This window comes from Excalfactoria chinensis, chromosome 3, assembly GCF_039878825.1.
Source record: "Excalfactoria chinensis isolate bCotChi1 chromosome 3, bCotChi1.hap2, whole genome shotgun sequence".
In the NCBI taxonomy this organism is placed as follows: Eukaryota; Metazoa; Chordata; class Aves; order Galliformes; family Phasianidae; genus Excalfactoria; species Excalfactoria chinensis.
Window position 1 is genome coordinate 49,334,723 of NC_092827.1, and position 26,462 is coordinate 49,361,184.

The 26,462-nt window shown below is 39.3% G+C and overlaps 1 protein-coding gene across 1 annotated transcript in view; it reads right to left on the bottom strand.

The window, feature by feature from the left end:
- THEMIS (thymocyte selection associated) overlaps positions 1-26,462 on the bottom strand; it is a 75,894-nt gene that overhangs the window by 42,673 nt on the left and 6,759 nt on the right. Inside the window, exons 2-4 of the mRNA XM_072333232.1 lie at positions 18,258-18,416; positions 7,541-7,999; positions 3,604-4,649 (exon numbers count right to left, since the gene is read on the bottom strand). Coding sequence (XP_072189333.1) covers positions 3,604-4,649; positions 7,541-7,999; positions 18,258-18,416 — 1,664 coding nt within the window. The remainder of the gene's footprint in view (positions 1-3,603; positions 4,650-7,540; positions 8,000-18,257; positions 18,417-26,462) is intronic.

Genomic DNA, 26,462 nt, shown 5'->3' on the forward strand with positions numbered 1-26,462 from the left:
GTGATGTCTTGTCTGGTTCCTCCCTGAAGACTTCTCTCCAGGCAAGTGAGTGAATGCCCCTGATTTCAAATCACTAACATTAACTTCTAGGATTTTATCAGGTCAATCTCATTCTCTAGCTAGACTCACCATTCAGAATCTGAATGGCTTTAACTATTTAATTCAAAATGGCAGTTAGATCCCCTGAGGACTTCACCCCAATGACTCAAGTGAAGAAACGTGGATATTCTCTGAGTGCTCGTGTCCCAAGTTTTCCATTCAACAAAGGGTAAAATTGTTTTGTCAGTGCTGTCCTCAGCTGGGGGTACAGAACTGATATGGTTTGAAGAGGTGGATAGAGGTGATATTGTTTATGAGATAGAGTTTACTTATTCTGAAATGTCAGATTCACTCCATATGCCTATCATTTTATTTCATTTATTTAGCTTGCATGAATTTCTGGGGGGAGGGAGGGTGTGGCACAAGGTTATTTCTTCATTCAATTAGCAACTAATACAAAATTTCAAATATGCGTGTGCTGAATATTTTTTAACTGAATAGAATGATGAGGTGAGAGGGAAAGATAAAGTCTGCTAGGCCTTGTGGAGGTGAGAGAAAGGATCCCCAGGCTCTGGAAGAGAAAGCTGTGTCAGCAGAAGCTGAGCCAAATTAATTAGCCCTATGAAGAGCCTAGGCATAGGGCTTGGTTAATGCAGCTACATTTTTTTTGTCTCTGGACTTTGCTGAACTGTGCAAATGTATGTGTCTCTGTAGTGCTCCACCTTGCATGCAGAGGCAATTCTTGCACTCATCTGAGGTTCCAGTCCATACTGGCTGCCAATTTTATACAATTCAGTGACTAAAACAGACAAAAGAACACGGGGAAACACACTATATTGTTTTGCTCGTGGCCCTAGTATTCTCCTTACCAAGGTCAGGGAGCAGCAGGCAGAGACAGCTGGAGTCTCTCTGCCCTCACAACCTTGCTGGAATAGCTAAAAGGTGATCAAAGCACAAGCCATAGAGGTGACCCACTCTGGCAGAGCATTCTCCATTACTGACATAGAACAGCCATATCTTAGACCTCTTTGGACTCATGCTGCAGCAGCATTTAATCCTGGAGCACCAGGCTCCCAACAACACGGTGAGGAACTGACCATCACCCTCCAGCATGCAGCTGGGCCAGGACATGCCTGCAGAAGAGTGGTAATTCATGCAGCATTAAAGCTTTTTCTAGGCTGCCACCTTGTCAGGCTTAAGTTCAGCTCATTAAAACATTTGTCTGTTATTTATGCAAATAAGCCTATGAACAGTCACAAAATATGCAAAGTGAGCTATTTATCAGTTTGGCACAATCTCTAACTTTCTGAGACCTAAGACATCCCTGGTAGATTTAGAAGAAAAGTCTCTGTACTGCTGTTTCTGGCAGAGAGGCCAAGGCAGAGCCTATCAGCTACGATCCACATCCTCTCAGAGGACTTGCTGTGCTTGGGATTGAACAGATAATGTATTCTGTGAGACTTTAAACTTATTGCATTAACTTTCACGTTGCTTAATCTTATGAATAAGGGAACTCTACTTGTTTCGTCTTTCCAGGGAAGGAGATTTATGAATCTGCATAACTCAAATAATTCTAACTGCAATTTATTATTTATTTATAACTAGCATGTGACAAAAAAGATGTCCTCTGGCGCAGCCTGCTTACATATGCCTCTTTGTCAGGGCAGCCTCAGTCTAAGGTCACTCTCATTCATGAATGTGCAAAGGAACATCAACTCATCCCTCTCCTGTGCTTAGCGCTCTCTCCTTGCTTCAGAAAAGTGCTTTTTCTGCACAAGTCTGGTATAGATTAAACAACCAAACCAAGCCACCAGTCACAGTAAGAAGTCTGAGTCCTCATTACAATACAGGTCTACCAGAAACATTGTATTTACAGAATTCTTCCCTGGTTCACCATCCCAAGCCAGTGCCAGGTTGAAGACTTCTCTGTTAATTCCAGGGCTTGTCCTATCTGTCCTCCTTAGCATGGTGGAATGGCTTATTTAAGCTGCTGCAAGCTTCAGTGCACAGCGTTTTTTCTAGTACTACCCTTTATCTGAGGGACCCATCCTGATTCTTCATTTCTCCTATGCTCTGTTGCAGCTAGCTCCCAGAACATCTGTGGAGCTGCATGTAGTCCTGGAATTGGCACTGAGGAGAGGAACATTTCCAGTGAGGAAGGATGAGGACTCCCTTAAGATCTGCTTCCACGGTGGCTACAGCTGGGCCTTAGTTTGGTAGCAATACAAAAAATAACTTCTTGAACCCACCCCAAATGCAATACCATGAGTTCTATTGTGTTTAAAGTGCAGCACAATTGCTCTGCAGTCTCAAACTGAGGCCACACCAGAGTTCTGAAAGTACAGTCTTCTTTCCCTGTAGGGAACTTACATTTGCACATGGAAGAGAGAAACTGATAGACATTATGTACCTACTGGACAGTCCCTTGTTGAAATCCATCAACCCGTCTTTCTTTAATTCTTTCAATTTGTAAGAAAACTGTGATAGGTTGGCACTGAGATGCAGCTAAATACCCGTCTACCTTTCATTCACTCCCATTCTGTTGTTAGGACAAGGAAGAAAAAAAGTGAGAAAATTCTTGGGTAGACAAAATGACAATTTAAAAAGTAAAGGAAAGAGGAAGAAAAAAAGTGATGTTGCTCACCACTTTCCACAAGCAGAAAGATGGCCTGCCACTTTCTGCTCTATGGCCACCCTCCCAGACCAATCACTCCTACCATTTTTTATGGCTGAGCATGACACAGACTATTCTTTCGGCCACTTCAGGTCATCCATCCCAACTGTGTCCACACCTAACCTCTAGGCCACATCTTGGCCTATTTGCTAGGGGGACAGAGTAGAAGAAAGATAAGTCCTAATTGCTATGCATATACTACTCAGCAACAGCCTAAACACTGATGAGTTATCAACACCATTTTAGTCACAAGTTCAAAACACAGCATCTCACAGGCTGCCATGAAGAAAATAATTTCCATCTCAGCCAGACTCAGCACAAAAATTAATGAACAAATGCATTGGCTTAGGTTAATCACTATGAAAATTGTCCTAGAAGGGGTACTCAACTTTCTTAACATCAGGGACTTTTCTAAAAGTGTTGTCCTTTTTATTCCAGATTTATTTGCCACTTGAGTAAGTGCAAAAATATGCAGTTAAAAAGATCCATACAGCCTGACTTTCTGTGAATTTGATTCTGCTGTTTCCAGCTGAGCAAAATTCTCTTGATATATATAATGAAAACATATGTTACTCCTTAATAAATGTATGAATATAACCACTTTATGTCTCTCCATTCACTTTTGCATTGCTGCAATTAAGAATTGTCTGACTAAAATTATAACGCCAAGCTTTCTGCTGTGAGTCGGCATGGTTCTGATGTTTTTCATGGATCAATTAACACACAGTAGAGATTTTAACCATTGTTGTCTATAATGGCTAATTTGCCTATTATAATGAACAGAGAGCCATCTGTGTACAACACCACAAGGATGTACCAGTGAAGTGGAGACTATAAACAACCTACGTTTGTAAGAGATTCAAAGACATAGACATAGTGCAATGTGTTACCTTTGGAGTCTGTAGGGCATCAGAAACATCTTGCTCAGAAACTGCAAAAACAGGTTGTTGGACAAGTGTTGCTGGCTTTTTGGGAGGTCTAGGGGGTGGAAGTACAGTTTGGTTTTCATATCTTCGTGCCATATAGTATTGCTCTTCACTGATCTCTTCCACCGTTGTCCTAGTCATGGGAGGTACAACTGTCCGGACATCTTTGCTGAGTAAATGGACCAACATGTTTAAGCGATACACAGGAATTTCCCAGCTCTCCATTGGACTGCTAGTGCTACTGATCAGCAAATAAGAGTCTGTGATTTCTTCTTCAAGCTGCAGACCAGGCACGGCAGCCAAGACATCCTCTTTCATGGAAAGATCCCTCACAGACACTTTGACATTAAAGGGCAAACGAAATTCTTTGCAAATCTCAGAAAGCTGGTACTGCTTCTTGTCATGAATTACTTCCACAAAGCCACCTTCCATGTACATAGGGAGGAGTACTTTCTTGTATGCATTACTTAGTATTTGTTCACAAGCTAAAACATCTATGACTTTCTTTCTTCCCTCATAAAGAACTTCACTAGTCTGACACTGCTGAACTAGAAACTGATCTCCAACTGAAACAGAAAAAAGCTCTCTATGAGGAGAATCAAAGGCTTTAGTTGCTACAACATGAAGCTGTTCCCTTTCACTTCTTGCTATCTCTAAGTCATAGGCAGTTGGAAACTCCCGAGGTCTTCTCTTGAACTTTCCTTTATAGGTCATAGGGATTAAAAAATGTCTTTTGGAGGAATCGCTTCTGATCTCAGAGGCTATAACTCTTGTAGCCTGGTACTTTTTGTAGATGACAATCTCTTTCCCTGTATGTAATAAGTTATATGGTTTCTGGATTCCTAAATGTCCATCCATTATCTCAGCAACCATGGGAAATTCCTTGCTTGTTCTCTCAAATACATCTTCCAAAGACAGTGGCTGAAGAAAAGAACTAGTATCATAAGAGTCTGTTATATCCTTGACCTCAACATCTAGATCAGAGAGGATATGAACTACGTCCTTACGAACTGAAAAGAAAAAGAAATATATTTGTTTTTGTCTTCAAATTAAAATAAAACTAAAATATTCATGCCCTGTTGGACAAACATGAAAATTACCTTCCCTGAGATGTGCAACTGTACAATTGGTAGGCTAGTCAAAGTCTAATTGTTATAATTTGAGATATATGATTAGCAGATATGCTGGAGACCTAACAAAGGAAACAAGAATAAGGTATTTCTGGGACAAATTAAAAATACTTATATATTTTTGATAAGGAAAGCACTGATAATTATTAAAAAATAATGTAACTTTCCTGAAAAAGGCAAAATCTTTGTATAATTAAGTATAAGTTTATTTATTTTTTTACTGTTACTACTGAAAGAGGAAGTTTCAACTATAATGGTCCACTTGTGTAACTCTAGTATCTTTTCCTGAGGTACTCGGTTTTATTCACAGTTGAAATTGAGCTATTGCCTTTACCTATCTGACAAGGAGCAACAACAATTCTAACCAAACTTGCAAAATGTTGGATGTAAAATTTCCAACTATATAAAATGGCTGCGCAACTAAGGTTTGTTAAGAACTAAGCTCCAGGTCAGTGATCTCAGAGGTCACTAACAAACACAGTAAAATTTAACAAGTAAATATTATTTAATGACTCTTTATTAACATTCACCCTGCAGAGACCTTCACACAAGTATACTATACACATATCTCCTTCTAACATGGTGTATCAATATTTCATGACTAAAATATGGTATCAGACACATATTTTACGTAATAACTTCTATGAAAGTAATTCAGGATCTGTCTACTCCCACTCTGCTTTTGTTATGTTAACACCTTCAGGTGAAACAATCCTGACCACCACAGGTAAAAGTCAGGGAAGGTGGAACAATTAGTGAAAATGAGCATTATCTATGAATAATTAAGAGAGATCCAGGCACAAAATTTTGTTATTTACTAAGATTGAGAAGTACAGAGGATTCCTGTCTACAGCCCGTGAAAGTCTGACACCTCTCTTACCAGGATTCCTTTTAATTTAATTGTGGCTATTATGTCTCATACTTCATCTTGTATCTCTCTGTAGTTCTTCTAAAATTGGTGAAAATGCATTTTTCATTGTCCACAAGAAAGTAGTTAAACATGCACCACAAAGCCTACTTTTGAAGTTGTATTAAATAGTTATTTAGGGCTCATTTAGTGTTTCTTAAATGTAGAGAACACTATGAAACATAAATAGGTACACAAAATCAACAACAAAAAAAACCTTACTGGAAATAATTGTTTGGAAAACAAGTGTACATACTTCTGAATTTTCTAAAAGGCTTTTAGAAACACCAATTTCTTACTAATATGTCTTATACATCTAAATGGTCACAAGAATATACTGAAGTGAATCCAGATGCAGGACTAGGGCTAGATCTCTGAATATAGTAAGAGCTGTAGAAAACTTTTTATCTTTTCATTTTACCTGGTGAAGATATACTTTCCAAAGTTTTAAATCACACAGCAGGAGGAGTGGAATATTTCATGAAAAACATTTAGCAGCTATGGTATATTGTGCAAAAAGTCTCTACTCTCTTTTATTTCTCTCCTGTGTATTTTATCTCCTAACATATTCCATCACCCAGAGGAATTTCCATAGTAAAAATATCCTCCTTAATATCTTCCTGAATGACATATTTCTCTCAGGATTTCATTTCTGTGCTTTCTGATGTGCTTCTAGTAAAAGCGACAGCTCAGCTTCCCAAAAACTAAGCTCCTATCCTGCAAACGTTAACGCTGTAGGTGAATCAACAAGAACTGGAGCCACTTTCCAACTATTGCCTTTGTTGTCCTCAAGCAAAGTCAAGTATTTTAGCATAAGCTGCTGGTTTTCTGTTTATTTGTTTTTGTTTTTGTTTTTTTAAATTAGGGATGAACTTTCATCAGTACATTGTGTAAGCACATGAGTCATTGCTGCCGCTCAGCTATTCAAGCCACCATAAAATAGGAGTATTTCATTGTGTACTTATATCCTTCCATAACTTCTAACTTCAGTTCAAAGTAATGCGTAGCTATAAACATTAGTAAGAACAGAAACAACTAGTTTCAGCTTTTTGGTAAAACAATCAGAACAGTATTGACTTAACAAGGAAAAACATTTCTTTTTTTTCTTTTTTCTTTCTTTTTTTTTTTTTTAATTATTTTTTAATATTAAAACCTCATAACACAAATTACAGCTTTTAAAGATATTAGCTTTCTAATTCTTTCCCTTTTCCTCAGATCCAGAGGCTTCAGAGATTGTCCATGAATCTTTTATGTCTATTGACATTTGTTTCTATTATAAAGTAAAATAATATTGGTTTTCATTCTGCAAAAATGTCAATCTGAAAAACACAGTGCAGTTCACAAGCTGTAGCTGAGTGTCTTATAAAATGTATGTCACAGAGCAGATAGGGTTCAAAAGGATCATAAATCCCAACTAGTTCTAGTCCCTTGCCATGGGCTGGGTTGCCACCCACTAGATTAGGCTACTCAAGGCCCCATCCAGCCTGGCCTTGAATGCCTACAGAGATCTTGTGACCTCTCCAAGGCCAAAGAGATACAAAGAAAGAGGATCTCAAAACTGAACTGAACTCTTAAGCTTTGCTTTTTTACTATGTTATAAATCTCCTTTTGAAAGATGATTTAATTTTAGTATTAAGTAAAATGACAACAGAAAGTAATACTAGGAAATTACCTGTATTAATATCTGATGGGGAAATACAGATGGCGATATTGTTTTTATCTTTCTGCAATTTGGAATAGGCATCACTGGTAAAGACAGCTCAGGAATTATTGATCAAACAATTCTTCCTGCTTATTTTGAGCAACTTGTATGAAGTTAAGTGTAACAAGCATAAAAAAATCTTTGATCTTAATTCCTACTTACATTTCATTACTGCCTGTACTTCATAGACAGGCATGAGAACTAAGTAGCCACCAAAATTCTCAGGAAGTGGGTTAGAGGAGTTCCACATTTGTAAAGTGTTGGAGAGTTTGACAATCCGGCTTCTGCACTTCGGGATTTTCCATTCTGCAATCTCTTTTAGGGTGTATATCTGGTCATCTTCACACTCATAGAATTTTCCTTCTTGTGATAGGGGCAAAATAAAGGAATGAGACCGGTTGTTTCTGACCATAACACATCTCACAGCCATTGTTCCATTGATCTCTTCCACAGAATTGAAGGTGATCTGCTCACCTTGTTTGATAGTGAGGTTTGCCAGTTTTATATCTTCCGGGCTGTAAAAACATGGATGGCCAAATCTCGTTGGCCCAATTGTAACTTTTCTTGTAATTTCTTCAACACTGACATATGGTGTTTTGTCTGCCACAATCTTATAAAGACCTAAGAACAGAAAAGGTGGGTTATAAGAAGGAAAATATACAGAGCAAGACAAGACAAACTACAGAATCAAAACCAACATGGTTTGGAAGGGACCTTCAGAGATCATCTAATCCAACTGCCTTCTTAAGCAGGCTACCTGGAATAGGTTACACAGAAAAGCATCCAGGCTGGTTTTGGATACCTCCAGAGGAAACTCCACAGCTTCTGTGGGCAGCTTGTTCCAGTGCTCTGTCACCCTCAAAGTAAAGATAATTTTTTCCCTCATGTTCATATAGAAATTCCTACATTCCAGTATGTTCTCCTTGCTCTGCTGTTGGACACAGATGAGAAAAGCCTGGCCCCATCCACTTGACTCTCACCCATTACATATTACAAGGATAGATAAAATCCCTGATCATATCTATTTCATGATTTCAGCTGCAATAAAGATTGTTTTCTTCATTATGGCCTGCATGGTGCCATGTTTTTGATTTATAATGAGAATAATGATGACAACATTTAGTTGTTGCTGAATAGTGCTACACAGAGCGAAGAATGCTTTGGTTTTTCAGCTTCTCATGCTGTCCTACCAAAGAGGGTGCTGAGGGGACAGAAGTATCACAGAATCACAGAATCACAGAATTATAGGGGTTGGAAGGGACCTCTAGAGATCATCGAGTCCAACCCCCCTGCCAAAGCAGGCTCCCTACACCACGTCGCACAGGTAGGCGTCCAGGCGTGTCTTGAATATCTCCAGAGAAGGAGACTCCACCACCTCCCTGGGCAGCCTGTTCCAGTGCTCCGTCACCCTCACCGTAAAAAAGTTCTTGCGCACATTCGTGCGGAACTTCCTATGCTGGAGTTTCAGCCCGTTGCCCCTAGTCCTGTCCCCACGCACTACTGAAAAGAGACCAGCCTCGCCACTATAGCTCCCACACCCCAGGTATTTATAAACCTGGATCAAGTCCCCTCTCAGCCTTCTTTTCTCAAGGCTAAACAGACCCAGTTCCCTAAGTCTCTCCTCGTAGGGGAGATGGTCCAGGCCCTTCACCATCTTTGTGGTCCTCCGCTGGACTCTTTCCAAGAGATCCCTGTCTTTTTTGTACTGGGGAGCCCAGAACTGGACACAGTATTCCAGATGAGGCCTCACCAGGGCAGAGAAGAGGGGGAGGATCACCTCCCTTGACCTGCTGGCTACGCTCTTTTTAATGCACCCCAGAATGCCATTGGCCTTTTTGGCTACAAGGGCACACTGCTGGCTCATGGCCAACCTGTCGTCCACCAGGACGCCCAGGTCCCTCTCATCAGAGCTGAGTAGGGAGTAGCTGAGTGAGGACAGAAAAAGAACATCTGACCTAGCCTAGCCAAGACATTCCATGTCATATGGCATCTTGTGTAAAAACTATAAAATTGAGGGGAGTTGGTTGGGAGGGGTATCTGCTTCTTGGGGACTAACTTGGCATCAGTAGGTGGGTGGTGATCAAATACATTGTGCTTCACTTGTTTTATATACTATTTTATCATTATTATCATCATTATTATTTTCGTTCCTTTTCTGTTATATTAAACATCCTTTGTCGCAACTCAAGACATTTACACTTTTTTTTTCTGCTCCTCTACTGCAGAGGAGTGAGTGAAAGGCTGTGAGGGGCTGAGCTGCTGACAGGTTAAACCACAACAAGCAGATAGTTCAGTTGCTAGAAATGTAACTGTATAGAGATAATATCAACCACGTGATACAAAGCATAGACAGATGGAATTAGACTGTTCTACTCTACAGCTGCAGAATTTTTATGTCTATGATTAAAAAAGAAAAAAGTTTTTGCTACAGAAAAAAAAAATACATATTCTGTTAAATTCTTATTTGTTTCCTCAGGAAACCAGATCTTAAGAAACAAAAGCAGACATGATATGAGAAAAGAGTGTCAGTAATGTCATCAGTGAAACACGGGGTGATTTTTCTCCCTAAACATCAGTACAACACATCCTTCTACATGTAGGGGATTCCAAGAGTAAGCATGTTTAAAGAAATAACACTAGTAGCATGTAAAGATAAGAACGAGCAAATACACTTGGTCTTAGCATCTCTGATAGTCCAGACCATCAGATGGAGTGCTTCACAGTTTGGGTACTGTGGCCATAGCAATGCAGTTAAAGTGCGGAAATACTGTACTGTAAGGCAGAAGCTGCATCTGAGCCTCCCTAGCCCCTGGGGACATTATTATTTCATGTTAGTCATGGCCCTTGGAGCTGTCTCATTAGGAGTTCACATCACAAGAAAAATATGTACATTTCTATATTTGTGTGAGAGTTTTCACAGGGGAAGATGAAGTGGACAGTTTAAAGGACTAAACAGTAGGGTTTAGCTGAGCTATGTGATTAAGCTATCCTCTTCCCAAGATGCAGCAGTGTGAATGCTGCCTCACAGAATCACATTACAGCTTTTATGTTCTAGCTACAGCTACGCTGACAGTGAAGCCAACCTCCCAGGGCAATACAGCACATTTTCTCTACATCCCTATAGAGCCAAAAAGCAGAAATTCCATGGCCCGGGTTTTTTTTTGTTTTTTTTGTTTTGTTTTTTTTTTTTGTTTGGTTTTTTGTGTTTTTTTTTTTTTGTTTTTTTTTTGTTTGTTTTTTGTTTGTTTTTTTTGGTTGTTGTTGTTGTTTTGTTTTTTTGTTTTTTTGCCTCCTCCAGACCATACAAAGGGTATCATGTCCTTTGAGTAAAGGAATTCTCCCATCTTTGCAGTTATGAAATAGGAATGGGATGTATATAACAATAGAATCACAGAAACATAGAATGGCCTGGATTGAAAAGGATCACAATGATCATCTAGTTTAAATCCTCTTGCTATGTGCAGGATTGCCAACCACCAGAACAGGCTGCCCAGAGCCACATCCAGCCTGGTCTTGAATGCGTCCAGGAATGGGGCATCCACAACCTCCTTGGGCAGGATTCATGGAGCATTGCTTGGCACCACTAGAGACACTTTCTCACCAGTTCTACATCTTGTGAGTGGTTCAAGTGAAATCTAAAAATCTTTAAGTGTTTTATTTGCCTGCCTCGCCATTTAGATGGGAAACTGGGGCAATGCTGGCTGTGACTTCCTTTCTGTGGCAATCAGAGTGAGAAAAGGGAGAGGATGCCACAGCAGGTGCCCAAATCTCAGCCAGGTGTGATGCTGTAGGACTCAGTTCCTTCTAGCTGCTGGGAAGATGCTCATTTACACCATCTCCAGACCCTTCTCAGTTGTGGGACTGCTTAACAAATAGGGTCAAGGGATTTGCTTTGGTTAAAAATTGCTCTTTTTTCCCCTCCCACACCTTTTCCATTACTGAACTTCACCCTGAATACATGATCAATACAATTCGGGGGCCTGGAGCAAAGCAGGGGATCCTTAGGATTTCAGTCTTCAGAAAGGATATATGAAATCATTCCCTCATTCCCTAGACAACCCTCCCCCCCCCCCCCCCCCCCCCCCCCCGCCCCCCCTTTTTTCTTTTTCTTTTTTCTTTTTTTCTTTTTTTCTTTTTTCTTTTTTCTTTTTTCTTTTTTCTTTTTTCTTTTTTCTTTTTTCTTTTTTCTTTTTTCTTTTTTCTTTTTTCTTTTTTCTTTTTTCTTTTTTCTTTTTTCTTTTTTCTTTTTTCTTTTTTCCTTTTCTTTTCTTTTACTTTTTCCCTACCAATCTCAGAGATTCTTGGCTCACAGTAACAAAAACTGCTACATTCATCTCATGCACTTCTTGTTAGGTACATTAAGGACACAAAGTTTCCGTCTGTTGAATAGATTTTCACTGGATTTATCACCAGATTGGGTATGTTTGGTTCTAGGTACCCCATGAGATCACTAGTAGCTGCCGCAACTAACAGCTCTGAGCACTTGTCAGCAGCTGAAAAAGCAACAGCCTGTTTGATTTACTGCAGAAATAAATCACTAATTCTGCCCATGCTGTCTGTGATGCTGCACCTTCACAATCGCCTATGTGACAGTCAGCTTTTCCTGTGTGAAATCAGTACCTTGATGCACATGCATCCCCTGTGTCTGTCCTCACTGCAGCAATGTAGGAAAGTCTCATTACTTTTTTCCAGGCTGCAGGGAAGCCACATCCATGAATGTAACTGCACAGGTAAAACTGCAGCACACAATATTTTTCTCACTAGCACTTTTAGGGCTTCCAACAGATGATTTTAACAGTTATTAACAAGCAAGTTAGCTACTGCAAACATAATCAGTACTGGAGTTGTCAGTGTAAATCAAGACAAACTGGTTTATCAGCATTTAGAAAATATCACAATGACAAGGAACCAATCACAGTCCGAAGCTGTGGAAAAGACAGCATCCCCAGACACCGTTCCTGTCATACTCTGCAAACACACAATGGGAGGGCATCACCTCTTGGCAATGCTAGGAGAAAAGAAATAGGAATATCCTTCATTAAAAATGTAATGCCCCTAGAAAACCTCCAGAATTACATTTAGTAAGCTCCATAAACTACGTTCAAAAACATTTCAAATTGAAAATATATGGCAATGTGCAGTCCCCAAAAACTTACTACTTCTCTATGAGGTTGATACCAGACTTGGGCTCTAGGAATTTTCCAGGGATTTCAGAGCTATTTGGAAGCAAGTTTTTTTTCAGCAACAAATTGATGACCATCATGGGCTGGAAAGCAGGTTTCGTGTAGAAGCATAATTATCAGCTCTCACATAAAAACAGACAACAGATTATCCCCTTGAGCCCAAAAAGACTGACTTTTACAGGGCTAGGAGTAGAAAAACTTCATATTCCATACTGCTTGTTTTCTCAGTTTCAGTAATGGATTATTTGCATAGGCAACTAAAAGGCCATGTGGACTTGCATTCTTAGCTTCCATAATTGATGAGACCCTTGAACTATAGGCCCCTAATAGCCACCTGTTTATAAGAATGTAAAGTTCCATATGTTTTTATTTCTATAGAGAGGAGGTTAATAAATGAAAAGTTACTCTGGTATGATGGAGGAAAAACAGTGATTCCCAATTAAGTGCCATAATCTGCCATAGTGCTTTCTCATAATAGTCTCCTAACCATGGTGCGTTTATTTGTTTTTCATGTGGAAATGTGTTTTTAAAAATGTTATCTGGAACTATTCAGAATCTCATTAAAATCATTATGGTTCAAATTATAAAAACAATTGTTCTCCTAGCATTAGACAGCAAGAAAAGTAGTGACAAGAATGACAATACAAATAGGTTACTCCAAAAGTAATTCCTCCTATTTATTTCCATGGAAACCACAACAAATACAAAGAGCACAATACCACTGTTCAATAAAGTAAATTTTCATCTACAAAACACTATTTTTCAACATTGTCACCACTATTACCTATGCATTTTTGCCAGCAATGAACGAAAACCTGCATGTGACGCCTGTAAAATTCTGCACCACTGGAGACCCACTGTTGCTGTCACCAATGCTGAAATGCCTCACCCACCACCTCACTACACTCACATACACTGTTGGTCTACACCAACATTCAGCAGGTGTCAGTGAATGTCAGTGGGTACCATTTTTCTACGTGGAGGAATTCAGTTCCACAAGTTTCTTTTACATGCATGTCCAGGTCAGATATCATTTGGTAAATTAGCCCCTTTGCTGTCATCTGTCACAGGGAAAAAAAAAAAAAAAAAAAAAAAAAGTAACAGAATACTGGCGGGAAGGTTCAGCCTTTACTGCCATACCACCAACATCCTCCTCCAATGCTGTGGGCCTACATAATAAAATAGGAGGCATTACTTTTGGATCAGCTCTCATACAGAGAAGTTAGTGGAATTTATAGGCATTGTTGCTCTCCACAAATCCATATCAGCTAATGTGATGCCTGCCCATTTACCATCTCATAATTATTAAGCTGCAAATCCTAACACCCTATAGTTTACAAGAAATGTTTTAGGGTAGTGGTGTACATGCTGATAGAGGAAGAGGGTTTTGGAGTCAGAGAAAATAATTTTTACTGGTGTGGGAGAGAAATAAGGCCCATGGATCATTCATTTCATCCTGTGGGAAAGCATGTTTATATAGCAATATGTTCCACTTTTGTAGAGAACAATAAATTCAGTTCCCTTTTACTGGTAATACTGTGTACCTCTGTGAAGTTTTACAGACTCCCTGTTTCCAGTCTGAGTAAGAGTTCTGAAGAAAAGGAGCATCCATTCTCTTCTCTCTTTCCTTCTTTGTCCAACAGATTACTGAGGTAATCAGGCTTGCCTACTAGAGCAGCAAATAGTCTTCAAGTTAAAATAACAGAAAGACCTTCTGTCCTAGACTAGAATCACAGAATTCTTATGGTTGGAAGGGACATTTAAAGTTCATCTAGCCCAGTTCCACTACAATGAATAGGGACGTGTACAAGTAGTTCAGGGTGCCCAGGGCCTGATTCATCCTCGCCTTGAAAGTCTCCAGGGACAGGGCATCAGCCACATCTCTAGGCAGTGTGTTTCAGTGCCTGAGTACCCTCACTGTAAAAGACATTTTCCTTACATCCAACCAAAATCTACTCTCTTTGAGCTTGAAACCACTTCCCCTTTTTCTATCACCACAGACCCTACTAAAGTCTGTCCCCTTCTTTCCTGTAGCTCTTCTTCTAAAGGCCATTGTTGGGTCACCTCACAGCTTCCTCTTCTTCAGGCTGAACAGATCCAGCTCCCTTAGCCTGTCCTCATAATACAGGTGTTCCACCCTTGGATCATTTTCATGGCCCTTCTCTGGATGTGCTCCAGAGGATGGTCTGTGTCTCTCCTGTACTGAGGACTCCACCTCTGGATGCACTACTCCAGGTGAGGCCTCACCAGCACAGGATCACCTCCCTCAATCTGTTGGCTGCACTTCTTCAGATGCAGCCCATGATGAGCTGTGAGGGCACATTGCTGGCTCATGTCCAGCTTCTCACCCACTATTACTCTCAGGTCTTTTTTGGCAGGGCTGCTCTCAATTCTTTCATTCCCCACCTTGTACTGGTAATGAGGATTGCCTCAACCCTGGTGCAAGATCTTGAATTTGGACTTGTTGAACATCATGAGGTTCACCTGGGCTCACTGTTCTAGCCTGTCTAGGTCCCTCTGGATGGCATCCTTGTCCCTCTTGTATGTCTTGTATGCACCCCACCACTTGGTGTCATCACAGTAGTTTCTGTTCTGCAAAGTAATGCAGAAGAATGGGATCAGCTTAGTTCCTGACTCCTCTGGAGCTGATTTGATTGCCATTCCTCCACCACCCACACTTCCTCCTCTGTTCCATCTGCTTAACCATCTTTTTCCCATTGTGCCTCAAAGCCATACTCTCTACCACCATCCCTCTCCTCCTGCTATTTATTTCACACCTGAGGCTGATGGGATTTTCCTGTCTCATTTTTGCGGTCTGTGCCACTGATAGTCACAGTGGTATTTTCATCAGCTTACCACGGCTCACACTTGGCATCACCACTAGAGACCCATATATCACTGACATCCTTGTCATGAAAGCCCAGGGACTGATTTTCTGATCACTTCTGTTTTGCAGGGCATTCACTCTGCTACTTGGAAGTCTTTCAGACTGACAGCTCTTTAACTCCTACCAAGGTGAGCCTTTCTGTGCCCAGTCCCAGCTTTTTCATGCATGTATGGCCACAGGCAAGTCTCCTGCCTCATGGTTAGCAAAGGCTGAGAGCTCAAAGGAATGGTTGTGCTCAGCTACATCTGTCAGGTCCTGTAGGAATGAGCAGCGACAGCTGTCAGAGACATCTTGAGAACAGGGACAGACGAATAATATTTTTGCAGAAAAAGAAATTTAACACAACGAAATGAAATCATTTGTGCTTGCACACAGTTCAGATGTTGTGTAAATTACCTGTCTCTGCTAACTTGTTAGCAGTGAAAATTGTAGTTCAAAATGCTGTTAGATGTAGCCATCAAAATGCCTAGAGTAGCAGCAGATTTTATTTTTTTTTTTGGTCCAATGTAAGAACACAGAAAGAACAGCCTGGCCCTCTGAGGCATGAAGAAGAACAAATTCAAATGATATAACACAGGTAGTGAACTTGCAGTTGCAGCAGTTTCACTAATGCAAAGGCCAGATTAGGCCTTGATCAAGAATCTGACTTGCCAGAGCAGAAAAAAAAGAATTCTGTAGGTTTCAAACACATTCAGAAAAACAAAGAGGAAGGTTCATTTAGAACCAATGAGCCCAGTTCTTCTCTCACAGAGACATCATCCCCAGAGTTACCTAAATAGATTAATGACTTGCTTACGTCAACGTGTACAGTGAAAGGGTAGATGGGCCCATCACATGCAAATGATACCTTACAACGGAAGTGGAAAATAACATCAAAAAAGTTTTCTTTTCATCAGTGCCAGCAAGAAAGCCCTGCAAGTGCACTGAGAATACAGTGACAGCCTAGAGATTTGTGGATAACTGAGGAAAATCAACAATAGTATGAAAAATATCACCAGCAATTTGATTCTGTTCTTTGTTGTAGAGATGATACAAGCCAGCTGTATTGTTAGACTAGATTTGTTCATTTGGAAGGGATCTATGAAGATTATCAAGTCCAACTGTTGCACTGAGAACATTATGTGTATACATAATAAAATGTGTACATTTTCAAGAAAACTAGTCACGCAACTGCAAAAAAATGCGTGTATATTATAGGCATTTGACATTGTTAAAATGTTCTCAACAGGGCCACAATATCCAAATGTCAAGCTGTAAAACTGATCACTTGTGTGCAAACAAATCCAGATTCACAAAGTTCAATTACTAGAAATCACAAGTCATTCTGATCTGAAAATCATGAGGTCCAACATTAATAAATGTAGGATTACTTTTAATGCTTAGTTGTGATGGATGTTTTAGGATTCAGATGTTCAACCCTGTCTGTCAATCAAGATACAGACTATAGCCTACTACATGTAAGTATATTTTAGAGATAATAGAAGAAATTTTAATAATAGAAAGAAGATTGGAATTCAAGAAAAATACTAAGTAACTTGAGAGTTCACAGTACAGCAGTACTTCAATATCTCTAGATAGCCACAAATAATTAAAATGTCTTTGATCACTACTTTTGGGCTCTATCAGTGCTCGAAAATGACATTTCAAAAAAGACTTTTAATAAGTGGTCATACAAATGGTTCTGACTCACCGAATAAGAAAAACATGAAAGCACATTGAGAATCCACTAGGGAAAAGAACATTATACGTTGAACTACTTCAGAGAGAAATTTGTATTTTAGCGATGAAAAATGAAAGCATGGCAGAAGGTATTTTCCTGCGTAATTCAGATGAAACATTGCTTTTCTATGTGCTTTTGCATTTTATTTGCTTAGAAAATGTGCCTTGTCTCCCTCTGAAGAAAAAGTACACTCTAATCTGGGGGCTGGTGTAACCTAGACATTTTAAATGTGCCTCCACACATTCTCACATGCACTGTGATGTATAGAAAAACACCAGTAGCATTACCAACTCAAGAACTCAATCTACTGCTCCTAGGTTCACCATTTTTCTGTCAGTTTCTCAACCTGATTTGCCTTCTCCACTCTCCATATGCATAAGTTCAGTGTTTCCTCCTCTGTATTTCAGTCACTCCTCTACTTAACACAGCTAGGCCCTAAAAAGCAGATGAAATGAGATGCAGTACTTGGCCAACTCTCCCTAACAAGGCTATATAATCAGAGGATATTTTCACTTAAAGTATTAAGCCAGTATAAGATGCAAAGCATCAAGTCCAAGATAAAACAGGTGGGTATTTTGGGACATCTCTATAGAACAGTCTGGTTTCCTCTGTTCTAGTTTCCAGGCACAAGGTGGCCACTGTGGCCACAGGAATTAAAATAAATGATTAAATTAAAACAAAACATAAGAAAGTATTTGAAGTCTTTCCTACTCAGAATAATCAAGTAATGATATAGCAACATTAATTAAATTATATTCTGTGCACGTGGCAAGAAAAATATCTCAAAATTTGACAAAGTCACAAACAACTGAACAGATGCCTTTGTAAGAATTCTTACGCTGAGTGACCTCGAGTAAAGAGATCATTTATGAACATTGTAACATGAATAATTTCTATCCAGACTTGAAAGAAGACTATAGCAATGGAAATTTAAAAATGAGTGGGTTGTGTTTTGTGCCATCTGATAAGATTGTACCCTTGACAGCTGAGACGCAAGCTCAAACAAATATCAGTCAAGACAGCAAATCAATAAAATGCAAAAAGGTGATTATAATTCCTCTAAAAACATGCATTCATGAAATACTATACCCGGAAAATTTAGCGGTAATTCCACTTTGGCAGAAAACTGGCTGTCTTCATTATTCTCACAGATACTTGCTATGAGCTTATTAATTTTGAAGCCAATAACTTTAATCACTTCTCCTGTTGACAGGCAGCATTCATTTCCAAACATTTCATAGATGGAGCCTGAAAAGAAGCACAAAAGAAAAATGTTCAGCTTTTTCTCACTTTTTCAAGTATCTTTATCTCTTTGTATAAAAGCAAAAAATATTGGATTTATATGAAACATACTTATCCTGGAATAACTAATCTTTATTTTATTCCTTAGGTTCATAAGAAAATTCAACTTGAGACTTCAGTTTCTCTAGGTCAGCCCTGTGTATGCACTATCCTTCGATGCAGGAAAAGACTTCAAAGAACCCCTGTTTCAAAGTTGTAAAACTGAAATGTAATGAAGCTGAGCACAGGATCACCTGGGTTATCAGGAGCTGCCACATAAAATCAGCAGGTGGTAGAGCTCGGGCAGGCAAGGTGCCTCTGCACAGCACAGGGCACAGAACAACCCATTGAAAACAATGGTTTACAACAGAATACAAATACTGCAGACCCCACGAGGTGTCCAGGGAGAGACTGGGAGACAGTGAAGCACAATCTACTTTTGATATTTCTACAGCAACAGGAAATCCATAGAAAGTACTAGAAAAGTTGGAATCTTGTATGCTAACAATGGTAATTGTTGCCACATGGTGAGAAAAAAGCTATTGTTTCTGACCTGGAAGAAAAAAAAATCTTTTTTTTTTTTTTTTTTTTTAATCTATGATGTTCATAAGTTGGAATGCAGGGACAAAGCAATCCAACCAAGTATTTCAGAACTTCCCTGGCACAAACTGGAAGTGCAGCTTGATTTGCCAAAAGCACTTCCTTTTCCATTCAAGCTGTGTCCATCTCTGGTGTTTCAGAAGTGTGTGTGTATGTGTCAAGGTGGAAAAATAAAACAAGTAGCAAAAGCCAAGTTATGCAGAAGAAGGATTTTTTTTCCCTCATCCCTGCAGGAGATTAGCAGAAGCTTTGAGGCACTGAATTAATTAATTATATATATGCAGTGCAGCAAACACATAGTGATTAAGTCTTCTTTGAGTTCCAATTGTAGATAGTATTACTTTGAACACAAAAAGCCCCTTGTCAGAAATGCAGAATTTAATGCTAGCTTCCATTCTTCTGATGCAGTGCAGTTCCTACCATGAACTTATCAAGATCTATCCTGAACTGATGTGGAAGTGCCATGCTTGGAATCCCTCCTGAGTTTCATTTTCCTCGTGGTGGGAAACCTTTTTCTCATTTCCACTCATTTTTTGGTGACTGTTGTTCTTTCCTCTGTTACTGACATTGCTATGCTATATTTCTTTTTACTCATTTCCATTTTTCCCATTCCAAGAGTGCTTCCAGGGTTAATTTTGCCCCTTCTCTGGTTTCATTATTGGCAAAAATCTCAAAGAAACATTTTTTCTTTATCTTGTCTCTAAGAAGATAGATTTTCCTTTCCACAATCATTCTAATAGCTTTTTCTTGCATCTTGTTCAATTTAAAATCTTGTATTTTTCTCCTTTCTTTTTAACATAGGTAGCCAGAATGGTCTCAAGCAGTGAGGGATATTTAAAACCTGACCTCCAGCTATATCCAGCAATCAATAATTTAGATGGCCTGTACTGAAATATTGCCATTGCCTGCAGAACTCTCTTCCCACAGAAAGTAGTAAACTCTGCTCCACAGCTTTCCTTGTAGCTGGAGAAGAAAAAAAAGCAAACAACAAAACAACAACAACAAAGAAACAAAACAACAACAACAACAACAACAACCCACCACAAAACAACCAAAACAACAACTCACTTTTTTAAAAATCAGGTGTCGTATAGAAAATACAGCTGTTAGCCCAGTGATTTTCCTAAGGCTTACTCAAGACCAATTCCAATCACACTGAGAATGGAATATATTTACCATCTTTGCTGCAGCACTTGCAGGTAACAAGCATGTGGCCACCACCTCACTGGAAGTCCCTTGGAGACTGGTCTGAGCAAAATTAACTCAAGTTTTACCTTAAATCCAAGGCCTAAGTCTGGGTTTAGGCTAACCAATAGGTTTCTATCAGATCAGGAAAATGAACAAAAGTAGCGTGGAAGAACTGATTGATTTTACTCTGTCTTGAATACATGACCAGGTAAACCTTTCTGTTTGTTGTGTGGTACTCTCACAGTTAAGATGGACACCAGGGAATCCCCACCTGCTCCCCTGAAGAAGACGCATATGAGCAAAGGTTTTAACTTTATGCAGAAGGAATCAAATTAAAAATATATAAAAAAATAAAAAATAATAATAATTAAAAGAATCCAAACAAAAGCAGTGGTTTTGTACCCTTTGTACCCTTTGTACCAAACAAAAAGTGGCAGTTGCTTTTGGTTGCCTGTTTCTCTTTCCTATTGATCTTACATGGGATGAAGAGGACTACTATGCTCAGACTCTAAAATTCCCAGAAGGCTGATGACTTTTTGTTGCACACTAGTACAATGGTCAGCACAGAGTTGTTCTGGATTATAGGGCCATACAAGTACTAACCACAGTCAAGAGGAAGTACATTCTATTTATGCATCCTTTCAGTCAATCTGATGCCAAGCAAAAGACCAAGAGAGCTGTTGCCCTCTAATGACAAAAGAACAATTTGGTTTTCTTACTGTAAAGATACCATAAAGTTGTTTACTCTCCTTTCAGCCTCTTAGCAATTCAACACTGACAAACCCAGCTTCTTCCACCAGATATTGCTACACTTGGAGTAGCCACTGCTCTAATAAACATATAAGGAATTATCATAGCTCTACTGATTCAGTTGATTTCTATAGGATATTTTATGACAGTCAGAAAACTGTGTGTGCAATACTTATTATACATTAAAATGAGAGAGAGAGAGAAAATCGAGCAGCTATAAAGAGGGTAATATCCATTTTGTGCTGAATCACCTCAGTCCTCACATCAGACAGTAGATTACACAAGTAGTCATGATATTATTAGATAGAAAGAATCCCAAAGGACCCAGCATTATGAGCTCTGCATTATAGAAGTGTGGAAAGATGAGAAAAGAATTCCAATATTCTCAGCCTTGAATAAATATTTGCAAAAACATACTCAAAATGTGAGCATGTGACTTCCAGAGGCATTTTTTATTCAGTGCAGCTTTAAATCTAGCTTCTCCAGTTTACCTCACTTGAAAAGAGACCCCTAGAAACCATTTAACATATTGAAAGTAAGTCCACTGACTCATTATGGGCTTCAGGCACATTTACTTTTATCACTGTCAGACAGCCTCTGCAAGCACTCCCCTCAGTCCATCTGAGACCCACCACACACCCAGACTCAGGCAACATTGCTCCATAAGAACACAGGCATTGAACGATGAAGGTCCAGTGACCTAGCTGGCTTGGGGTGATCTCCAAACAGCACAGTAGCTAGAGTGAAGCAAATCAAGCACCTATCCTGAGGTGAAGAATGAAGCAGTAATGAGGCTAAGCTTCTCCAAAAAAATAAGGTGTAATTGAAAAAGATTTAACCACTGCTTCAGTCTGTATCTGCAGCAGAGTGTGGCCATTGGGAACTGAGGAGGGGATGCGGAGGTGGGCCTTGTCTCTGATCATGGCTGGTTCTGGAGGCACTACTACCTTCGCTACAGATTATACTGCTGAGAGTTTGAGAAGCTCTGACCTCAATGTAGAATATAAAATATAAACAGAACTTTAAAAAAAAGTGGTAACACTGATTGGTTAGTGGTGAGCAAAAGAGACTGAAGAACCAGTCTGGCAGCACCTGTAAAAAGCACCTTGTGCTGCCAAACACTCAAAAATAGATGACTAGATAGCTCAAAAATACACTTTAGACAAAGCAATCAAAATTTTCAAAACATGAGAAATGCAACGAACAACCTACACGAGATAAACAGAAGCCCAGCTCTTTAGACATAGCAGGGTATCTAAAACACTACAAGAAAAGGGCAAAATACACAAGAAAAGAAAATCCACACTTATAAAAGAGACAGAATACCTGAGGCAGACAAGCATATGGAGTTCAAGCTGGAATCTACAAAAAGCATTACATGCAGCTGCAGGCTCAGTTTGAAACATCAAGGGCCAAGATAATGCATTCAGAAAAAGATGGATTATAAACGCCAGACTGCAAACCACCAAGGAATGTGTGCAGAAAGACACACGGTGCTGTCACAGCACCTTAACTCCCACGGTCTTTGATCAGAACAAAAACGTGTAGGGGAAAACAAATGGATTGTTCATCTAAAATCATCAGTTCCAGGAAAAAGTGATATTAAAATTAAAACTTAAAAGAAGTCACAGTTCTAATTAAGAGAGAAAGAGAAAAAAAAAAAAAAAAGAGAAAGAAACAAGAGAGCAGGAGAACAAAAGACTAAAGGAGCAAAGCATTGGAAGAATGAAAGAATGAACGAAAAAATGTAAGAAAGAAAAAGCAAGCGAGCTGATTATCCTACCATTAAAGAAATAAATGGTTACACGAGTACATAATTAACTGGAAAATATAATACTTTGTAATAAATAACTGAAAGGAAAATGAACTCATTCTCATGTTAAAGAAAAAAAAAAGTAAGAAAGGAAAGACATATTTTTGGCACGATCTAGAAAGGAATTAAGCAGTTAGGAAGAATACTGAAGAAGTCTTCAAGAAAAGAGAAAAGCTTAGTGGACAGAAAGCAGAGAGCACCCAAATATCGCAGGTCTAGTGGCTGCAGGACAGCACTCTGCAGCCCAGAAGAGAGGCAAGATAGATTGTTTGTAAACCACCAGCTGATGTACATTACAGCATTTTTATATCAATTAAGGAATTCAGAGAAAAACTTTCAACAGCTTATCAGCAGTGATATTCATATATGTGAGTGGATTGACAGCTAGATATGAAAATAAACATGGGGATAGGCATCTGCCTAAATGACCGTTTTTGTGGGTATCTTGTAGGAGTTTAATTACATCCTCCTTTACCTGATTCATTTGAAGTAGACCAAAGGGGAAAGAATATGAGGGTGAAAGGCTGGGAGAAGAATAGCTAACAGACCAAGACTATGACTGCAAAAGCCTTATTTTTAACAATACCAATATTAAAAAAATCATTAAAAAATGAAACTCTGCCAGCCATACAAGAACCGATTAACTTTTGGGGGTGCAGTTGCATGTACAATATTGATTGTAATTACATATTTGTCTGCAACTAAATTGCTTTAGCCCTGATTTTAGCCCTTGCTTGGCTGTTTGCCTGGAATAGTATAATGAAGATTATGTTCAGACAAGAAAAATGTTACCTATGTGATTTGTCATCTAGGCATTTGTAGCAAATATTTTTGCTGATAAAAGGGAGGGAGGGAAACTGCGTGGTTTTTAAAAACGACAAGAAAAATACTTTTTCTTTTAAAAGCCACAATAATTAGTCTTAAAACTCTATGAAAGTGCCCACAGTGTGACAACATGACCCTGAAAGAGTTCACTTCAGTCTACTGAAATGGACGCCCCCAAAATATAATGAAAATTGAGATTAAAATTAGAGCAGACCTTTCAATATGTTTGCTTGCTGTGAAACATAAAGTCACTGTTTTTTTCCATTTGAGTTGTAAAGAGAGTGTTGAAAATGTAAATCCAGTGAATCTGAGAACTGGATCTATTTGATTTGAGAAAGATGTGTACTATATAATGCAAAATACATTTTAGTAGAACCCAGAATAAAGCAGCTTATTTACAGTGATCAAACAATACCCTGAAGGCCATAATTAATGGTCTTGTTGCCTTTGAAACCACCTTTTCTAGATTGCTACTTTGTTCAGCAAAGAACACATTTATACCCTTTCATAAGCTCATCTCTAGTTTGACAATCTATATTAGCAACTGCTGTGATCACATCAAAGCAACGATAACAAATGGTTCAATATCTTTCTCTTCCATCTTTCCCAAAATGTTAAGCAGCCACACCAGCATCCTCCCTACCACGAGCCTTTTATTTGAATTATTTCTCATTAAATGTAAACAAAGAATGTTTTTGTATTAAAAACTACTATATAAAATGCATGAGGTGGATCAAGTCACTCTTCCCTCTTCACATCAGGGCTAGTGACAGCACCACTGAAATAAATACAAGTTACAACAGCACAGTAAATATCTCAGTAATAGTTCCCATTCTTTCCCAGAGGCTTAGCATCTATTTGTTGACTGCTCTCGGAGTGAACAATTCTGTGACCCCAGTAGGGAGTGTTGCTCAAAATCAGGCCTGTGACTAAACACTGATAATATATCACTTTTACTTAACTCCATTCAGTCACAAAGGTCTGGGCAATGCAGAAAGGAGGACCAGTGAGAGCAATGCAGCCAGACAAAAAATGTGACCGAGACTGCACAGAGGACCATTCAGCAGGGCTGGAACTCTAGCTCAGGCTGGCTGACTCCCAGTCGGACAGTCTGTCTGCTTCGGTGCTCTGTAAAGCACTTCCAAATATCCTCTATTCTTCTTTTAACAAAGCTCAAACTTTTCTCCAATATGACCAAATGACTTTGAGGGCCAAACACGAGTCATCTACCCCCCAGCCCCAGGAGTATGAATCCTTGAAGGAAAAAATTCTCCCTTTTCATCTCTTAGTGGGACCCACTGAATTCATTGCAGCTGGCAGGCTCAGAGGTCTTTGAAAGAAGATCCAAAGAACCAGGAGTCTGGCTGCTTTGCTAGGAGATGAAAGATCTCCTGACATGTCTTGAAAGAGGAGAACTTTGTCCCAGTGTCCTTCCCCAAATGTTCCTTTCTCCACTATTATGTTGTCATCGGTTGCCCATATGGATGCTGTCTTCCCAGATCAGAGGTGCCTGTGTTTCGGTGACTGGTGACATGATTCTGCTTTCCCAGAAAGACATAACCCTCTGGTGTAGCCATTCAGCCAGAACTACAATAGCCTGCTTTTGGCTGGGACATAGCTGGGTTGAAATCGTGGTTTTCTTAAGGCTGCTGCAGGCACCTAAAGTTATATGAAGAGCATAATATATCTGTAATTAGTGTCAATAAAAAAGATATCGTTCTTCATAAGTGTTATGTGGGGGTCAGCCAATCGTTCAGAGTTCATGCTCTTTAGCAAAAGGGTGGAGGATTTTGCTTAATAATGTTAATTGTATTAAACTCTGATCAAGCAGCATGGAAAAGTAACTGTTTTCTGGCAGTGAAAAGTTATCTTTTTTTCAGTCAAATATCTCCTGAGAACTGAAGAGGACAATCAGCATGCTGGACTTATCCCACTAAACCCCATAAACTATAAACCTTGTAAGAAAGATACAGAAGCAATCAACGACATACCAAGAATGAAGCATGCCCCAGTTTCTCTATCCAGTCTCTGGCTGTGGATACAAACATTATTAAGCACCCATATGGCTTTTATCCACTCCTTCCTTTCTAATCCTGTACTCACTGAAACTGGGGGATCCCAGGGTCCCCATGCCCACACCATGCTCCAGTGACCCAGTGCTTGCAGTGGTCACAGAGCAGCACTGTGTATAGCAGGACCCCCACCAAATGACAGAGTGACTTACTGGGCAGTGTAGCAGGTCTTCTCTTTCTAATGTGTGCTAAGCAACAAAAATCTGCATATTTGGTCAGTCTTGGTCACAAATTCTCCAAGGAGCTCAGTAATTAAACTAACATGGATGTCTCCCCAAAAGGCTTTTTGCTCATAGAGCATCTCATCTTGATCTCATCTACCTAGACTGCAGAGGGTCTGATTTTTGCCAACACAAAACCATCAAAAAACAAAAGCCATGAGATTTATCTTTCATCATATAAAGTCAAACTTTAAATGTCAAGTGCTTTAAGCCATTTCAATCATAATGGAATTTTTAAAAAATTACTTCTGTAGTTTCTGATTTATTTCTTTCCTGATGGGTTTATGTGGCTTTTTTTCCCCCTCTTTTGCTGATTCTCATCTATCCTGAGGGCTCATGCTTGTGTATATGGCAGCAGAGCTGTTGTGTGTGCAGCATCCACTAAAATGGAAAGAGCAAGTGAAACCACAGTTCCAAATACAACATCTTTGACCTTTTGTTGGTTTTACCCCTGGAAGTTGGAATTACTGTAGTAACAAACACAATGCCAAAAACCGCTTTTGAATTGTGTGAGTTGCTGCTGTTTTAACTGTTTGTGATTTAT